At 37.4% G+C, this 21,226-nt stretch overlaps 1 protein-coding gene across 1 annotated transcript in view; it reads left to right on the top strand.

The window, feature by feature from the left end:
- The window catches only part of SLC22A4 (solute carrier family 22 member 4), a 68,273-nt gene that overhangs the window by 39,598 nt on the left and 7,449 nt on the right, over positions 1 to 21,226 (top strand). Inside the window, exons 4-6 of the mRNA XM_060765232.2 lie at positions 230 to 401; positions 10,244 to 10,370; positions 18,408 to 18,502. Of these exons, the coding sequence (XP_060621215.1) occupies positions 230 to 401; positions 10,244 to 10,370; positions 18,408 to 18,502 (394 nt within the window). The remainder of the gene's footprint in view (positions 1 to 229; positions 402 to 10,243; positions 10,371 to 18,407; positions 18,503 to 21,226) is intronic.

Below are 21,226 nucleotides of genomic sequence, written 5' to 3' on the forward strand. Positions count from 1 at the left end.
CTTATTTTTCCTCCTAAAAGTTTTATTGTGAATTACACAATAAGCAAGAGTCGTGTCTGAAGAATTTCCAGCTAAACTTCTTTTAGGCTTTAGCTTAATTTTAGTCCATGTTATTGGACAAATGACTGCATTTTAAAGACTGTATTTATTTCAAAATGCAATAAAATATTGGGTAATTTTTTTCAAAAACAGAGTTAAGATGCTAACCCACACTCCTTGTTTTGAACAGGCTCAGAAATTCTTGGCAAATCAGTTCGTATTATATTCTCTACGTTAGGAGTTTGCATATTTTTTGCAATTGGCTACATGTTGCTGCCACTATTTGCTTACTTCATCAGAGACTGGCGGATGCTGCTACTGGCTCTTACTTTACCTGGGGTGCTCTGCGTTCCACTGTGGTGGTGAGTTTAACTGTTCTGAAAGGTGCTCAGCTTCAGAAATGTCCCCTCTGTAGCTGATATCCTTCAACTTACATTGTTGTGTAAACAGTTAGAATTTTACAGCTTTTTATTGCTGTGAATATCTTTTTTCCCCAGGCTGTTTTGTAAAAAAAAAAAAAAAAGAGCAGAGGATTATCTTGGAAATTCAACATGCCCTTCTTAGATAAATTATCTTTTATTTTGAGTCCAACTGACAGCTGCTAATGTGGTTGAGCATGCCATGTACTGGCTTTTCAGGACTATGTAGATATTCTTTCTGGGTTATCTTGTTCTTTAACCTTCAACTTTTGCAAAAGTGCTCTTTTTTGCATCTTTATTATTGCTTGAAGAGATCACTTGTGATCCTTTCCCTTTCTTCATCTTCTTCTACCCTACTGTCTCTGTGCATACAAGTTTATACATTCTCCTGAAAGATTAAAGTGCATAATGCAAGGCATATGGTGTTTTTTTAAGGGCAGTTATGCAAAAGTAGTGTGATGAAATCTGCCCAAACCACTTTTTCCTGGTTTAGATAATACAAATTCATTTGAATACCTGATATATCTTAGTTTGTGTTAGATCTACAGAACCACATTCACAATTTTGCATCTCTGGGATCCCTAGTGTCTTAAATCACTTTTCATAAGATCACACACAGAGGTTGCTTTACTAATGGTTGGTCTTAGTTTATAAGTGTTGGTAGCTAGAATAAGTAAATGAGATGGAGTCTGCAAAATGGTTCTCCCCAACCCTGTGCAGGTTTAATGCACAAACATTTGTCATCTTCACAAACTCACTAGAGTATATCATTTGTGGTGATTTCTATTTCTGTTTAATGGCAAATAGTTCAACTATGATGGTTTTTCCATCCATACAGATGATATCCTGAAAATACCATTTTCACCCTCAGAACAAGAAAGCTATTTTTCTCTACCTGTATTGAGACACTTGTTATATATTATATTTTAGAAGTCTAAAGCAGGGCACACAACTCAAATATTTCTGAAGGACAATTTTAACTTTTTTTATTAACTTAAGACATATATTTTTCCTGATAATGTATTTGTCTTTCTCCATATTCCATTCTTTGTTTTAATCTCTGTATTTCTATCTTTGCATTTTACTATACAGTCAGTCCCCAATTATGAACAAGATAGGTTATATAGGTTTGTTCTTATGTTGAATTTGTATGTAAGTTGGAACAGGTACTTTTTAAAGTGTAACTCCAGCCATATTTATATAGCTTTGATTGAAAAATACCCCTGCCATGTTTGTTTTGCGGTCTGTGTCCTGTTCAAAGATTTAACCTCATTTTCTGTCCCTGTAATAATTGGATTTTTTAAAATGGCTTGTTGTTAAAACAAGGATTGGTGATAAAGCTTCAGTGGAGGCATATTTTCCCTATGATAATTCTTTTAGGAGTGATTTTCCCTTCTTAGGAGTAGATTTCTCTCACTTCCTATTTGTCTCACCCCCATTCGTAACCATGATTCATTTGTAAGTTGGATGTTTATAATTTGGGGACTGTCTGTAGATGACTATAGCTTTCTGAATCTCATTCTCTCCCTTCACTCTACAGTTAACACTACTCTTTCATTTATCTATATTCCACAATGCATGCTTCCTGTCCCCTTTTTTGCACTTCATCTGAATTCCCATTAGTTACCTCATTCTTTTTTATTGCCTACCCACCAGTATCCCATCATACTGAAAGCATGGATAAACTTTTGGCACTCTAGCTATTTTGTGCTATGATCCCATCCCCAAACTAGAACAACCAAACTTTTAGAACACATCCTTCTTTTTCTTCACCCCAGGTCTCTTGGCCTGCCATCTGTGTTTCTTTGCTCTTACATCAAGCTTGCTTTTTTATTTGTTTCAGCATGCAAGTATGCACACTGATACAGAATCCCATTCTTTTTATTGATCCTGAGATATGCCTTCACTTTCTGAAGGCATATCACATCATACAGTGATGGTGCCTTCAGATTTTCAACATGACTGCCTAGTTTGAAACAATAGTGCATATTTTGTCATGTGCCTCTGTCAAATGCAAGGCCCATGGTCCAAATCCAGTCTGCCACATCATTTTATGTAGCCTGCAAGGCTTTCAGTGCCAGGGCAACATCGTTATATTTATATAGTCTTAAAATTGCAAATAACCCATTAAAGGTAAACATGGGGCTGGTGTGGCCCTCAGTGAAAATGTATTTGATACGCCCATCTTAAGGGAAAGGAGGGGAAAGGAATACCTGCCACATATTACAAACATTGTACCTCTATAACCATTATTTTGATTATTTTCTATGGGCTTTAGATAGTCCCACAAAATGGCAGAAAGGGAACAGAAATAAGGGTGCTGTAATATTTCTTTAGTAATCCTCATTAGCCCATGGTTTTGACATTATTTTGTAGTGGGAAGTTACAGTTTTGTTTTTGAAGTGGAGTCACTTTAAATTAACGGGTTACAACATGAAGCTAACACCAAATGTGGAACCCCAGTACTACCCTTCAGGTATCTTTATTTTGCTAAAAAAAATTGAAGGGCTTTCTAGTACAAATATTTTTCTTGTAAAGATGTACCTAATATAAAATGAATGCAAATGGAGAGGTGTTTAAAGAGGTGTTTGAAGAAGTGTTTAAGAATCTTCTGGTCAATTAAAAATATGAGCACTTACTTTTTCTGGCTCAAATAATTTCATTATGTGGGAATACATAGACAAAGTTGTCCTACAGTGAGTCAGTGTGGTATAGTGATTTGGATGCTGAATTACAACTGAGACCAGGGTTTGAATATCCTCTCAGCCATGGAAAACTACGGGGTGATTTTGGGCAAATCTCTCTCCCTTCTCCCCCCCCCCCCCTCTCTCTCAGTCTTAGAGAAACATAGACAACACCCACCCACCCCCCAAGAAATCTTGCCAAGCAAACTCTGTCATGACTTCACCTCAGGGTTGCCATAAATTAGAAATGGCATACTACTTCAACATTCTCTTCCAATTGCTTCACTCCCACAAAAATCAGTCAATTATCTCCTTTGTCTGTTGAAACAAATAGGTGTTTCACCATTGGATTTTGACCTGTGCTTTCTACTTCCTAGTCAATTTTTAAGAATAGAACTACAAGACATACAGCAGAAATCACAGATATTAGAAATGTACCTTGAGGCTGACCTGATTTTTGGAACTGCCCTCGTATTTTAGTCATTGTTCTGCATACATAGACAGTTGGCACTCTTTATCCAAGAATTGTGTATCCATGGATTCGGCCATACACAGTTTGAAAATATTTCCCCAAAATTACCAAAAGCAAATCTTGATTTTTCCATTTTGTGTAAGGGACACGATTTTCCACACCATTGTATATAGTTTTCAGTATCCATAAGGGGTTCTGAAACCAACCCCCAGCAGATACCAAGAGCCTACTGTACTTTCTATCAAAGCCCTACCCACCCCCATATGATGTTTTTTCAGAGTGAGTTAAACTTTGGAACTTCTCCACTTTCCCTTTATTATCTCTCTTTTCCACTCTTTAAGTTTTCATGGATCTTTCCTTGCGTGTTTCTTGCCCTTTACCCCTTTACATTCTTTATTTCCTCCTCCTTTATTGCTAAACCGATTTTCCTCATACCAAACTTGTGTTGATATGATACAGCAGCTATAAGCTAAAGGGTAACCCATTTTAGGCAAAAGTTGTGAGGGAGATTTAGCAAGCCACACAGAAAAAGGTAAGTGTTATTATCCCAGAGCTGCAATAGTATAGAAGATTGTATGGTGAAAAATCAGCTGGGATCTTTGCTATTAGCTTGTTTAAAATGTCTTAGCCTTGAAGCCTTTGGATAGATCACAACAAATAAGTATTGACACCTTTGCAAAGTGATTTCTTCATAGGGAGCCACAGAATAGAGGCCAAAAATGGGAGACAAATGTTCATCAGTATTAAACAGTTCAGGAGAGAGAAAATTAATGTCTGATTTGGGTTGAATAATAATAGCATTAGAGTAAAAGAACCTACCTTTTTATTTAGTTTTTTTGTGTCCTTCTACATGTTGTTTCCAGTTAATACATATATCAGTGTGCATAAAACTTTTTTCTCCTCCCTTAGCTGCTCTCAATTAGTTCAGTACTGACCTACAGGTGCACTCATTAACTTTATGCCTTTTAAAAAAATAAAACCAATTAAGCAAATATGTCTTTAACACTAGCTGTTTATATGGTATCACTGACAACAAAGGAGAAAAAGATTCCAGATCAAAAATTATATTGATATGCCCTTGTCTTAGAAGGTGGGGCTGGCCAAAAATTGTCTGCTTTGTAAAATAAAATATTTCAGAAGTCATTGCTTGTCCATGTCCTTATTATATAGTAAAATTGCTTTCTTCATGAATAATATCCCTTTGTAAAGAAACAGAGGGGGCATCCTCTATAAATATGGTAGGATGTCTCACCACACCAAATGTAGTGATGGGCGTTGTAATCCAAAACTTCAGCTTTATCAATTCTGCCCTTGATGCATGAGTCTCAGCATACCAGGCCATTATAAGAAATAGGCTCATTGTATATGCCTCTTATAGCCCTGCGTTGCCTCCTCTCCTTTGTATAGCTAATGAACTAAAATTAATATTTGGTGAAAGAGCAACTGAACAGTGCTGGAAGGGTAAGGAGAGGAACAAGGAAAGCTGGTCTCTATAGTATCATTTTTGAAGGAAAAACGTAAGAGCCATAAATCAGATTTTTATATTGATTTGTTGGAAAGTTTGTACTACTTAAAATACCATTGAAGTCTAAGCATAAAATTATTTCAAAATATATTGGTTACTGTTCACAGCCACTTGTCACCGTTTTCAGGCAAAAATGTCAATATTCTTCTGCAAAAGTACTCTCATTTGTTGGGAGTAAAACCCACTGAGCTTAGTGAGATCTGCCTCTTGGTGAACATACATAGTCTTGCAGTTTTCAATAGATGTTCCTAATACAGTTGCATATGTTTTATTGTTTGCTGCTTTCAGTGCTCCTTTGACTGTTAGATAGTATAATCTATAAAATATGGAGCATGCTGATTTTCAAATTCTGATAGAAAATATTACCACAATAAGGTATTTAACAACAGTCCCTGGTCTCATTTGAGATCAGTGTACTTGAGAAAAATAGGTAACATAAATAACTTACTTCATCTTTTCTGCACAAAGAGCTCAGAGTTAGAAAAAAAAATTATACAGTGCCATCTTCTGCCACCCAGTTTTATAAATGGGGTTTTGTGTGAGCCAGGGAAACATTTTCTGAACTTGCAAAGAATCAATGGTGCAACATTCTGTCACCATTATTGGGCTAATTAATGATCCAAGGAGCAGTGTGTAAGAAGCAACTCTTCTTTGGTCCAGGGCTAATAAAACCTTACTGTTCCTTATGTTAGGTTGTGCTGCCCTTTTGTACTGATGCCATGTGCCTATGACCTTAGCTAGTTGTAGAACAGTAGTACTACTGTAGGAAACAAATACAGCCAGTTTAGAAAAAAAATTCTGTAAACAAAATGTATTGTAATAAAAATATTCTTTTTTCTGGCAAACTTTGGAATAAATTTGGAAGTCTAAATGAAATCCTGGCATATTGACATGGTCTTTTAATATTCTTAGTCTCTTTCTCTAAAGAAATGAATATGTATACTTATCTCCTAATCTTCTTACCACTTAATAGACACACAAGTCTTTCAATGCACATTCATTTATATAATTTCTGAGATATTTTTTCTGGAAGTAGACATTGTTTCCCCTGGCCAAAAAAATGAAAAGGGAGAATGAATGTTTTTGAATTAATAATACACATAGGGATGTTTGAATTTTGCTTGGGAAACCATCATGTCCACGAGATGGCACTGTAGATATTTCTACAGGTGTCATAAACCAGACTTCAGCTCCAAGTGACACCTTTTCCAAAACTTGGAAGTACTGTGTTGCTTGTAACATTTTATCAAACAGTTTATCTTTTGGGTCCCACATGGCATTTAATGTTTTTATGTTTCATTCTACTTTAAGTAATGCCTTGGAAAACTTAAAGTAAACTCTTCCTCTAAATTGGAATTGATGAAAGCACAAACTTTACTATAGGCGTTTCTGAAAGTACAATTCAGTAAAATATTTTAGTAGACATTATTAGCAAACATTTTAATTTATACTGTTATTAGTAGATAATAATAGTTTAGTATTTACTATTTACAGACGATGCATTCATTTGTATAGTACCATGCTATGTACTGATGCTAGATCGTGCCCAACACCATACTAGAAGTATTATATGGATATGGCATTAGTTGTGGTTGACTGTACTTCAAAATTGCTGCATTCTTAAGCATTCTCACTTAAACAAAAGGTTGCCGAACTCATCGTTATTAACATTGAGGCAACTGTGTTTTCAAATTAGACTATATATTGTACTTGAAACTACATGGTGTTACCTACTTAATATAACTACTTTACTTCTAAAGCCGTGATGTGTTCCATCTTGCTGCTGAAGAAAAACATCAAAATAAACAAGCAACATTTTAATTCTTTATTATTTTAAACTCATGCACTTACCCTAAAACACATGTGCATTATAAGGAAATATTTATAGCCCACCTATTTATTAATTTACTTCCTTACTTTATTTCTACTGCACTCTTCTCACCCTGAAGGGGACTCAAAGCGACTTACAAATATGGCAAGATTCAATGACGCATTAACAATATAAATAAACAAATAGACATATAAAGTAATAAAACAGGTTAAAATATATCAATACAATTTGAAACAGTTAAAAATAGATTTAAAGCCTATTTCACTTCAGTAGGTTTACCCACTTGGATAAATGTTGAATATACATTTCTACATCAAGACTTAATTAGATGGGACAAGCACACATTTTATTCATGTCTGCCCTGAACTTACAAAAACAGGTTACATGCTTGGAAGCAATGAGACACAGTGGACCATTACCTGCAAGTAGATCCTTTTAACAGTAAGGGACTGCAATGAAGCTAAATTTCAAAAGTAGCACAATGCATAATAAATTATTTTAATAGTATCATGAGTAATAGTTTCTGTTTATTTTAAAGAGCACATTAATAGATTTTACAGGCCTATTGTCAATTTATATGCCCCTCTTGATAGTCAGCAATGGAAAAAGCAGGAAAACAATGAACACCACTACAAGTAATACAATAAGCTATCTTCCTAGCACTTCAACAAACTATACCAATTAGTTACTTCTCAAACACTGTAAGAAATAAATGTGACAGATTGAAAATAACTTTCCAAGCTTTGGGATTGAGTCCAACCTTTCCCTTCTGGAAAGTCTGGATGGCCAAATGTCAGGGGTGCTTTGAATACTATTTTCCTGCTTCTTGGCAGGGGGGTTGGACTGGATGGCCCACAAAGTCTCTTCCAACTCTTTGATTCTATGATTTTTCACTCAGTTTCATTGCTTCAAATACTTTCCTTTTAGGGCACAGCTAAATGAACTATTTAATGGAATTAAAACTGAAATTGAACCTGGATGGTGATTACACAAACCACAGAGCAGTGGTACACTGTAAGAGCTTTCTTCTGTGTGTAGATAAGGCCACAGTCTAACCAACAGAAGAAGAATCATAGAATCAAAGAGTTGGAAGAGACCTCATGGGCCATCCAGTCCAACCCCTGCCAAGAAGCAGGAATATTGCATTCAAATCACCCCTGACAGATGGCCATCCAGCCTCTGCTTAAAAGCTTCCAAAGAAGGAGCCTCCACCACACTCCGGGGCAGAGAGTTCCACTGCTGAACGGCTCTCACAGTCAGGAAGTTCTTCCTAATGTTCAAATGGAATCTCCTCTCTTGTAGTTTGAAGCCATTGTTCCGCGTCCTAGTCTCCAAGGAAGCAGAAAACAAGCTTGCTCCCTCCTCCCTGTGGCTTCCTCTCACATATTTATACATGGCTATCATATCTCCGACCAAGGGCAAGATGGATGGCATCCTTGAAGTGACTGGACTGACCTTGAAGGAGCTGGGAGTGGTGACGGCCGACAGGGAGCTCTAGCGTGAGCTGGTTCATGAGGTCACGAAGAGTCGGAGACGACTGAACGAATGAACAACAACAACATCATATCTCCTCTCAGCCTTCTCTTCTTCAGGCTAAATATGCCCAGCTCCTTAAGCCGCTCCTCATAGGGCTTGTTCTCCAGACCCTTGATCATTTTAGTCGCCCTCCTCTGGACACATTCCAGCTTGTCAATATCTCTCTTGAATTGTGGTGCCCAGAATTGGACACAATATTCCAGGTGTGGTCTAACCAGAGCGGAATAGAGGGGTAGCATTACTTCTCTAGATCTAGACACTATGCTCCTATTGAAGCAGGCCAAAATCCCATTGCCTTTTTTTGCCGCCACATCAAATTGTTGGCTCATGTTTAACTTGTTGTCCACGAGGACTCCAAGATCTTTTTCACACGTACTGCTCTCGAGCCAGGCATCCCCCATTCTATATCTTTGCATTTTGTTTTTCCTGCCAAAGTGGAGTATCTTGCATTTGTCACTGTTGAACCTTATTTTGTTAGTTTTGGCCCATCTCTCTAATCTGTCAAGATCGTTTTGAATCCTCCTGTCCTCTGGAGTATTGGCTATCCCTCCCAATTTGGTGTCGTCTGCAAACTTGATGATCCTGCCTTCTAACCCTTCATCTAAGTCATTAATAAAGATGTTGAAAAGGACTGGGCCCAGGACGGAACCCTGCGGCACTCCACTTGTCACTTCTTTCCAGGATGAAGAGGAAGCATTAGTGAGCACCCTCTGGGTTCATCCATTTAACCAATTACAGATCCACCTCACCGTAGTTTTGCCTAGCCCACATTGGACTAGTTTCCTTGCCAGAAGGTCATGGAGGACCTTGTCGAAGGCCTTACTGAAGTTCAGGTACGCTACATCCATGGCATTCCCCGCATCTACCCAGCTTGTAACTCTATCGAAAAAAGAGATCAGATTAGTCTGGCATGACTTGTTTTTGATAAATCCATTGAAGATTGGGACCACATTGGCCCTCCTCCAATCTGCTGGAACTTCTCCCATTCTCCAAGAACTCTCAAAGATGGTTGCCAATGATTCCGAAATGACTTCCGCTAGTTCCTTCAGTACTCTTGGGTGTAGTTGATCTGGCCCTGGGGACTTGAACTCATTTAGAGCAGCCAGGTATTCCTGGACGACTTGTTTCCCAATTTGGGGTTGGATGTCCTCTAATCCCTCACCCACTCCATCTTGCTGAGGTTGAAGATGACTTTCTTTTTGTGAGAAGACCGAGGCAAAGAAGGTATTAAGTAGAAGAACTTTATTTTTCTACCCCGCCTCCATCTCCCCAAAGGTTCTCGGGGCGGCTTACATGGGGCCAAGCCCAAGGCAGAATACAATTAAAAACAAAGCAATAACAATTAAGACAGCATAAAACAGTGTAACAATAAAAGCATCAACAGTAACAGCAGACTAATTTGGGGGGGGAGGGGGGGACAGTGAGCCACTTGTCTATTTTCAAAAAGAAACTAATTTGAATGGAAAGAGAGCTTTAAAATCAGGAAAATCCATAAATCCATCTGTTTTCACTCTCATGGTCCTTTTCATAAAAAATAAAACTCACTTTAAATGGTGACCTGGAGACCTTATATGTAACCAAGGCAGACCTATGAGTAAAATGTGAGTGGTTTCCCTGATCGCACTTTCAGTGACCTTCAGACAACTAAGCAAGCAAGCAACTTATGTAAAAATATTCAGCCAACAACATGAAAGCTGCTGTGATAATATATAGCTTCATTATTTGAATTTTTTGCAGGATCATTCCTGAGTCTCCCCGTTGGTTGATTTCTCAAGGAAGATTTGAAGAAGCTGAAGTAATTATTCGGAAGGCTGCAGCAAAAAATGGAGTTCCAGCCCCAGCAGTAATCTTCGATTCCACAGAGGTAAATTTTATATTGAAGTTCTTGTGTTTCTCCGTGCCTTGGGTTTATTTGTCTGAAGTTTTATAATACAGCTGGGAAAGTTTCTTTCCAAAACAGTATAATACACTGGATCCCAGGTCAACAGTTTACAATTCCTGAGTATATCATTATATTCAGTATATCATTACTTTAATTCTTCTTAAAGTTTTGTAGTAAACAGACTTCTGGTATAACAACTCACATTTAGTAAATAGTACACTCTCAGCACTGGAAACTGAAATATGCCCATCTTCGTGTCATGTGACCTAATAGATATATGTATGTTCATTACTAATATAGCACTTATGTAGTTTCCCTAAAGATTGTTTCATAGTTCAGTTCTTCTGATATCAAGGTAAAACCTTTAGATATTTAGACAAGTAAAAAAACTGCCTCAAATATTTTTTTCCTTGGATCAAGTACAGAATTGCAGTACTATTATACTCCTCTTCCTCCAGCCTAGTCTACAATTATCAGAGCACAGGAATAAACCATGTCATGATTAGCCATCTGAGATTTATTTAACTAAATTTCCTGTTCAAACTAGTTAGCTCAGATAAGTAAAAATTAGCAGATCATATTTTCTCCGCACCCAATACAATCTATTGCTATTTTCAGATTCCCCATATGAGATATCTTGTCTCGTTTGAGGTGGTATGGGACATGCTTGGAAATGTCAGTCTGGTATCAATCTTGGGCTGGATCTATACTGCCATATAATCCAGTTTCAGAATGCAGATTAGCTACATTGAACTAGATTATATGGCAGTGTAGACTCATAATCCAGTTCAATGCAGTTAATCTGCATTCTGAAACTGGATTATATTTCAGTGTAGATCCATCCTTACTCTTTTGGAAAGTAACTTCTCCAGCCCTATTATTAAATCACCAGACAAATGAAAAGCTGAAGTTTCCATCTCATTTGAATTTTCCAATTGTACAGCACAATTGAAGTGCAGTCTAGGCCTTTCTGGTTGCCTTATCACATGTTCGGTCTTGAGTTGACCTACAATGAATCTATGAAGTAATCATACCCATAGGCTTTACCATTTTGTGCTCTCTCACTAGCTATATATCTATCCATGCTCTCTGAGCCATTTCCACCATTTTATTGTGGGCTTCTCATCTTCCTGATAAGTTTAGCAACTATTCTTACAAGTTGCAGAACAGCTATATGAGAGCTTTCTATTTGCATAATGTGAAACTGGATATTTTCTTAAGTGAACATGGAAGTACCAAATTCCATCAAACTTTGCTATGGCAATCAGCACATGTACAGTTGCTATAGTACTTTCTAATGGCTTGGGGTTTAAATGCATGGCACACTCCAGCTTCCATAACACTGAAACAACCTCAACCCTTTAACACCAAAATAAGCTGATAGGAAAAATGCATCAAGGCTTCAGTTTTTTTCTCTCAGCCTCTTTTGATTTTAAAAGAGTGGGGGATGGGGTTTTGGTGTTGTGGGAAGCTGTAGAGTACAGATGTATTCATCCTACAGGTGATATGGGGTGTATGTATAGCTGGCACTGGCTGTACCCCTTCCCCCAGCATGTCCAAAGGCTACTGATCCCTATTCTCATCTTTTCCCAAGACCAAGTGTTACACTGATCCCCTTTGGGAGATGTGATGCAACACATCTTTAAAGCAGGAAGTTGTTTTAAGAGGTCCCAGGATTTTCTTTTGGGTTCCACTTGCAGTCATTCTAAGGCTCCGATGGCTATCAATATGGGCCTCGATCTGGATGTCCGGTAATGGGTGATGTTGGATTGACATTCCTGCACAAGCTACATAACAGGGAAAGCTTAAGTGCAAACAATTGGGGGCAATTTCCAGCTGGTGATGAAAGCTCTTTCTGGACAATCAGAGAACATGAAATCACTTACAAGCACTCCAAAACACCACTCCTCATGAGGGGACTGCTGAAATCTTAGCAGCCGAGAGTAGGTTGAGTGTTGGGGTGCCCCAGAATTAACATCAGGCTCAAGTGGCATTTTTGACATGGAATAGGACAAATTCTTTTCAAAAGAAAGAGGGAAAAATCATCATATGAAAAAAACACAAGTTCCAATTTGCCTACAGGAAACACATATTAGCAAAAAAGAAAGCTGAATACTTGATTTATAAATGTTTAGACAAAGAGTTATTTTGTATATAAACCCTCCACCATATCAAGAATTGATTTAACTTATGAACCCTGTGGATGTACTAGAAAAGAGATCTCCATACAGGAAAATAGGACTTTGTTGATGGAAATCTATTCCCAAAATCATGATAAAACAGCATTTTATCAGCTATTTGATTTTTCAAATGTCTCATAGGAGATTGGCATTGAGTAGTTTCTCACTTAAAAGGACGAACTTTGAAATTAATATTACAATTTTGTGTGACAAGTTACAAAAAATATTTTTAACTTAATGAACAAGTTAGAATTTGTTGATACATCAAGATAAAAAAAAATGATTCTACAGAAGGTACTTATTTTTCTGAAAGATATACATATGGTTTGGACTTCTAAAGCTTTAGCCACTAAGGTCTACAAAGTGGTAATATTACCAAAGACTTTCTCAAATCATAATCCAGTGACAACTTGCAAGATTAAAATAATTGCTTTTAGATGGAGACTAAGTGGCATATTGTTAAAAGAAGGAAAAAGTGTTGGAGGACTCCAAAAGGGAATTACAAGATTTTGGGGGGAATAATTTTAATAAAGATACAGATGTTGGAATATTTTGGGATATGAGTAAAACTTTCATGAGGGTCCTTCATTCAACATCATTCTGAACATAAAAAGAACCAAGAAAAAATGGGTTTGATTCTGGATGAGAGAAAAAGAAAGGAAAACACAATTATTAAGTACCCTGTTAAGATTTTACAGAGGCAGTTAGCTATGTTAATAATGAGAGAGATGGAAATACAGATAAATTATGTGAAACAAAAAAAATGAATTTGCAAATAAATTGGGAGAATAGATGGCATATATGTTGCGAAAATAAAAATAAATATTCAAGTTACTAGAAGGTGATGTAATAACAGACAATACAAATATACAAAAGGTGTTTGATCAATATTATTCTTTATAGATAGATATGCCAAGTAATTTTTTGGCATGCGTGTATAAATAGTGAGCTAAGCAGAAGTTACCAAATATTATAGACAGATTATAAATGGTCCTATAGGACCATTATTAGGATTAGGGAAGACAGTGATATTAAAGGGGTAAAAATAAAAGGACAAGAATTTAAAGTCAAGGCTTATGCCGATGATATGATGTGTATCATAGAAGACCCAATAGAGAGTATTCAATGCTTAATGGAAACTATCAATAGATACAGAACTGGAAGGATTTAAAATAAAAAAAGAGAAATCCATGTTCTTAACTAAAAATATATCAAAACACAATATTGAAAAACTGGAGAATTCATCAGCCTGTAAGGCTATAACAAAAGTAAAAAAAATAGGATTATGGATTACTAATAAAAATAACAATTTATACCAAAACAATTATGAAAAAGCACAGAAAGAGGTTAAAAAGACCTGTAAAGATGGCAAAAAAAAAAATCCAACTAACTTGGATGGAGAGAATAGCTGTGATAAAACTGATAGTCTTCCCAAAAATGTTTTCATTTCAAAATTAAGGGTGTGAAGGTCTTTGAACAATGGAGAGTGGGATGCGGTCCAATTCATATGAAATGGGGAAAAGGCTAAAACTGCATACAAGAACTGATAGATGCTAAAGACAGAGAGGGGGCTTAGCTCTCTCAGATCTTAGGTATTACAATGAAGTGGCAGGCTTTAGCTGGATAAAGGACTGCATCTGAATAGAAAATTGTGCTTTACTTAACTTAGAAGGAAACAACTTAAGATTTGGGTGGCATGCATACTAATGGTACGAAAAAGACAGTATCAATAAAGATTTTAATAGGCACATTATAAGAACCAGCCTTCTTACAGTTTGCAATAGGTACAAGGCAGGGATGGAGCAAAAACACCTCTATGGTTGCAACCTCTTAAAGCAGTACTAAATCCAGCATTTAATGAGGAAAAGAGAACCTATACGGAATAGCTAAGCAAAGAAAAGGCAATGGAAACTAAAAGGGAGAGAAAAATTAGGGATAAATGACTTGTTTATTTATTATTTATTTACTTCATTTTTACCCCGCATTTCTCACCCAAGGTGACTCAAAGCAGCTTACAGCTCCAGCAAGAATTCAATGCAGGTAAAAACCAACAATAAACAGTAAAAACATGTCCCACAGTTAAAACAATTAACAATGAATAAATAAAACACATAAAACAATATACAAATTAAAAACATATAAGGTGCATAGTTCCATTCATCTGATAACCTTACTCAAATCCTTAATTCAGGCTGTGTCGAAACCCATAGTAACGTATTCTTTGAATGTTTGTGTGCAAAGCCAAGTCTTTAGCTTTTTTCTGAAAGCTAGAAGTGATGGGGCCTGCCTCATGTCACTGGGGAGGGAGTTCCATAGCCAAGGAGCCACCACTGAGAAGGCCCTGTTTCTCATTCCCACCAATCGTGCTTGCAAAGAAGGTGGGACTGAGAGCAGGACCTCCCCAGACAATATAGTAGGCTCATAGGAAGAGATGTGTTCAGACAGATAAGTTGGACCAGACCCATTTTGGGCTTTATAGGCCAAGGCCAGCACTTTAAATTGGGCTTGGTAGCATATCAGCAGCTAGTGAAGCTGATGCAACAGAGAAATTGTGTGCTCCCTGTACACCGCTGCAGTTAGAAGTCTAGCTGCTGCCCATTGGACCAGTTGAAGCTTCCAGGCCATCTTCAAAGGCAACCCCACATAAAGCATGTTACAGTAGTCTAGATGAGATACAAGAAGAGCATGGACTACCATGGCCAAGTCTGACTTCTCAAGGTACGGGCGCAACTGGCACACAAGTTTTAGTTGTGCGAAAAAACCCCAGGCCATTACAGAAACCTGGGGCTCCAGCTTCAACAATGAGTCCAGGAGAAGTCCTAAGCTGTGAACCTGCATCCAATGCAACCCCATCCAACACAGGCTGTAATCCTATACCCTGTTTGGCCTTCTGACTGACCAGGAGTACCTCCATCTTTCAAATTGTTCATACTAATCCAAACGGTCACTGCCACCAACAGTCTGAACAGCCTCCTTAGATGTAGGTGGAAAGGAATGATAGAGTTGAATGCAATTTGCGTCCAAAACTCCAGATGATCTGACCTAGTAGCTTCATGTATATGTTAAACAACATGGGGGACAATACTGGGCCCTGCAGGACTCAACAAGTCAATGGCTGCAGAGCTGATCAGGTGTCCCCCAGTAATATCTTCTGAGATCGACCCTCCTAAGCCCATTCCCACAAGGCTTCTCAGAAGGATACTGTGGTCTACAGTATCGAAGGTCGCTGAGAAGTTTGAGAGAACTAACAGGAATACACTCCAACTGTCAAGTTCCCTATGCAGATCATCCACTAAGGAGATCAAAGCTGATGGATCTAGAAAATCTATTTCTTCCAAGAACACCTGGAGTTATGAGGCTACCACACGTTCCAAGACTTTGCTCAAAAAGGGGAGATGCTCTCGGAATGCACAAATTGAAACAAATCCATTAAAATAGGACAATCAGGTGCTCGTATTACATCTCCAGAGTCTGCCGTTAATATAGTGTCCAGGTCAAAACGGATCAGAGCGACTTTTTCTGTAAAGAACCGAGCAAATTCTTCACAGTGAGCAGCCAAATGGTAAAGGGTCCTATCATGCAAGGCGGGAATTAACAACCTTCTGACAGTTTGAAACAGCTCAGCTAGACGGTTTCTTGCAGACACAATGTTGACAGCAAAGAGATATTTTTTGCGCCATCAATTGCCATGATGTATGCCCTTAGATAGACATACAGCCATGTTCAGTCTGACTCGTTGTGCCCTGAGTAATTGGAAGTAGTTCCTTACTTCCAATTACATGACAGATTTATGAAAGATAATGTAGGTTTTCCCCAAGGAAAATTGGAACTGGAGAACATTTTGGAAAAACTGAATAAAGGACTAATTTCCAGATTATACAAATACAACTTAGAAGGCAATAAAATAAAAACAGTGATCATTTCATGGGCTAAAGACTTAGGGGGAAATATTGATTTGGAAAAAAATGAATATTTATGGGAAAGAGGTTTTAAATTTTCGATAGCTGGGTCCATTAGAGAAAATATGTATAAAATGTTCTGTAGAAGTTATATAACTCCCAAGATGCTAAGCAAAATAGATAAATTCCATTGGGGTGGGGGAGGGGGGATGCTGGAGTTGAAAAATACTTAAAGGCATCTCCCTCCATGCATGGTGGACCTGTAGGCTGGTACAAACTTTCTGGGGAAAGGTAAGCAAGAAAAAACAATTTCTTAAAAGGTTAAGAAAAACCCAGAAATGTGTCTTTTAGGTTTATTTGGTGAAAAAATCGGCAAAGAAGACATAGAAATTTGCCAATACAATTTTGTAGCTGCAAGATTAATAAGAAAATTATGGAAGGGGGGAAAGAGCTATTTTTAAAGAATGGCCAAGCTGTCCAGTGGCATTAGGAGGAAATAATGAAGACTGTTAGAAAATGGAGGCTTGCATTTGAATATTTAGAAAGGAAGACAAAGGTAGCAGGGGGAAGTTATTAATATAAAGATGAGGGTAGGTTTTATGAGATATTAGTTTCATATTGAGTGGTGTCAGAAATCATGTTGGTGGTTCACTGGTCGGGAGGGTGTGTGTGTGGTAGACAGATGTATTTGTATTATATGTATCTGAGGTATGTATTTCTTTTATTTATTTTTTACATTTTGTATATCATCTTTACACAATAAAAAATAATTAAAAAATAAGTGTTTTGAGAATTAACTTCTGTTACCTTTGGAACAAATTGAACACTATATCATTGTGAAAGACCATGTGGATCCAGAATAGGCTTTCGCAGTCACTTACGGACCCACCACTAAGACTCTATCTTGGAAGACAATTGTACTCAGCCACGAGGGATCGCCTGTGATGATGACTATTTTACAGAAGATATCTGGTGGTTGTCAGGAGGCTAATATACTATTAATACACAAGAACCATCAATTAAAAATTATAGAAAGAAAGAAATATGTTGTACATTTTGGAGAGAGAAGGACAAATAACTATATATACATATAACCACCAAAATGAAGATTAAAAGTCACTTTTTTCTTCTTTTTCTAGTCTTCTATTTTTTCCTTTTGCTGTGTTTTTTAAAAAAATGTATTTCAATTTTCTATCTTTTCTCTTTGTAAAATATTTGTACTTGTTAAAATATTTCAAAAACAATAAAACAAATTTAAAAAATGTTCCTTGATGTACTTCTAATTCCATGCTGGCTATCTAAGGAGCTCAGGGTCATGAAATGACATGGTTGATGATTACAACTGATATCAAGAAAAAATTGAATATGGCTGAACACAGGTAAGAATCTAAGTGTTACTCTTGTGGTTGTAAAGGTGGTGAAGAAATCTCCGTTGTGCCCAGCGGTTTTTTCAGGTGATAAAGGGTTTTCTTAGTATAAGCTTCATTTTGCAGGCCTTAGTGTTTTATTGTGATCCGTGTGCTGTACATGTGTAGGTAAAGTCTCTTATCTGTTCAGGCTGAGATACTGTAGTCTTGGCATAATAATAATGATAATAACAACAACAACAACTGTAGCCATCTGTTTATTCTGCTCTTAGTGGGATTGTTCATATGCAGTGGAAAAGAGATGAAATTTGACAATAAAATGTGACTATATAGAATGGTGAAAAGCTACAGGAGAAAACATTCAAAGCAGAAATATGGTTGAGTTTGAGCAGTCCTCTTAGCAATACAACGATGAGTTCCTTGGAACAAACAACAGCTTTTTCAGGGATTCAGTTTTCTTGGGCTTCCAGTTTGATCAAAATATCTTCCCAAACTTTAGTTTTGACAGTTTGGTATCCATAAAATGTAATTTTTAAATTATTTTCACATTGTTTTCTCCCCGCTCTCCAAAAGGTGCAGGATTTGAAGACCAGGCAGCAGAGCATGATTCTTGACTTGTTCAGAACCCCAAATATTGCTGTTATCACAATCATGTCACTTTTCTTGTGGTAAGTATATCTGAGACTCTATAATACCTAAGGAGCAAGGGGATATCTGATTTAGGTATAATAACTGCAGCACACACTAGATAAGCTATAACCCCTCTTTTACGCTCCATGCAGTCATGCCGGCCACATGACCTTGGAGGTTTCTACGGACAACGCTGGCTCTTCGGCTTAGAAATGGAGATGAGCACCACACCCCAGAGTCAGACATGACTGGACTTAATGTCAGGGGACTACCTTTACCTTTTACTACCTCTTTTACGACACAGTATCAGACTCCAGCAGAACATCGCAATCTATGAATTAAATTGCTGATATAGTGCATAAGTCACAGGCTACTATTAAGCACATTGTTACATTATCTGCACCAGTAGAAACATTTATGTGATAATTAAATAGAATGGTGGAATTTCATTTATTTGAATGAAAGTATTACAACAATAAATGTCATCTTGGTCTTCCCTAATAGATTGAGCCAACCTCTTTCAACAGGTTGAGAAAAAATTGAAGTAGTTTAATTTTAAACAAAATTATTTATTTCCGGCATTTCTATCTTGTTCCTTCTCAACCCCCGAAGGGGGACTCAGGACGGCTTACATTTGGCAGCAATTTGATGCCACTACATATAACAGCAATATAATAACAATTTGAACAATAAATAAAACATTCATTAAAACAGTAAAAAAAACCAGTATCAATAGCCGTTATTACCATTCCAGTCAATTCCATATCCAATTCCATGTCCAAAGTTCTATCTATACCTGTTGTCCAAAAGCCTGGTCCCAGAACCACAACTTCAATTTTTTCCTAAATGACAGGAGGGACATAGTCAATCTTACCTCAGTGGGAAGCGAGTTTCACAGGCGGGAGGCCACAACTGAGAAGGCGCTGTCTCTCGTCCCCGCCACATGTATTTGCAACACTGGCAGGAGCGAGAGCAGGGCCTCCCCGGATGATCTTAAACTGCGAAGCGGGACGTTCAAAAGAAAAGAAAATGGTGGCAGATAAAATGAGCTTTTAAATCCATTAAAATATCAGTCTTAAAAAATATTTCCAATTGCAATTGTTGTTATTTATTCATTCAGTCGCTTCCGACCCTTCGTGACCTCATGGACCAGCATATGCCAGAGCTCTTTGTCAGCTGTGTCCACCCCCAGTTCCTTCAAGGTCAAGCCAATCACTTCAAGGACACCATCCATCCATCTTGCCCTTAGTCTGCTCCTCTTCCTTTTCCCCCAGTATAATTGTCTTTTCCAAGCTTTCCTGTGTTCTCATTATGTGGTCAAAGTACTTCATCTTTGCCTCTAATATCTTTCCCTCCAATGAGCAATCAGGCTTTATTTCTTGGAGTATAGACTGGTGTGATCTTCTTGCGGTCCAAGGCACTCTCAGAATTTTCCTCCAGTACCATAGTTCAGACGCATATATCTTCCTTCACTCAGCCTTCCTTATGGTCCAGCTGTCACATCCTTAGGTTGCTATGGGGAATACCATTGCTTTAACTATGCGGATCTTTATTGCCAGTGTAATGTCTGTACTCTTCACTATTTTATCAAGATTGGTCATTGCTCTCCTCCCAAGAAGTAAACGTCATCTGATTTCCTGGCTATAGTCTGCATCTACAGTAATCTTCACGCCTAGAAATACCAAGTCTGTCACTGCCTCCATGTTTTCTCCCTCTATTTGCCAGTTTTCAATCAGACTGGTTGCCTTGGTTGTTCTGATGTTTAACTGCGACCCAGCTTTTGCACTTTCTTCTTTCTCCTTGGTTATAAGGCTCCTCAGCTACAAGGTGAAATGAAATCATCATAATGGAGACAGATGAATTTCCTGAGCCAAGGACGTCTATCATGGAATATTTTTTATGTTCCCTGTGGCTGCTTTTTGCTTAAGTGCATAACTTCCCTACTAAATATTACATTTATATGAGTATTATAAGGCACCAAAGGATATATTCCTTTGATATCCAGCTATAATTGAGGAATAGATCATTGAATAGCCTTGTCCTCCCCCCCCCCCCCCCCCCCCCCGGCCAATAGGATGCTAGCTAGCATCACATCTGTGAAGGCCTCATCTACCAAACTCAGAACACCCATCAGGCAGATATAGATGTGAAAATGAAATAGACATAATAGTCCTCACATCCCTCAAAACTTATCTTTTACGAAGCTGTAATAAATAAAGGCATTTCACACTTGGAGTCATAACAAACATTGACACTGCATTGAACATAACACTGCATTGAATTGTAAGCAAAAGGTTAGGATAAAGTAGTGTCTAGTTTACACACCAGATCTGGAACAACACAAGGACATCATGGTTAATTATCAGTTCATATATTCTTACTATATATAGTGTAAATTAACTATTTGAAGTGGAAGGATTCCTATCTTTATATGTAAATAGTTACAATTAAAAACAAACAATTTACTTTTCATTGCTAAATCCACTAATTCCAAAGAAGGCAAGTTTACAGGGGGAAATTGTAAATTATTAAAGTAACTTTAAAGTAAATAAAGTACATTTAGTCCTTTTTAAAATTATAAGATATGCAGCATTCCAGTGTGCTTACTGGAAAAGAAGTCAACATGATTAAACAAAAAGATGTAATATCTAAAATTGCTGCCAAGATGATTTTTTTTAAAAAGATATTAAATGCCTGATGTCTTTCTGGTGTATCTTTGAGTAAAATTCTCTCAATCTTTTAAATCTTTTGTTAATCCATTA

Source organism: Anolis sagrei, chromosome 2, assembly GCF_037176765.1.
Source record: "Anolis sagrei isolate rAnoSag1 chromosome 2, rAnoSag1.mat, whole genome shotgun sequence".
Classification (NCBI taxonomy): Eukaryota; Metazoa; Chordata; class Lepidosauria; order Squamata; family Dactyloidae; genus Anolis; species Anolis sagrei.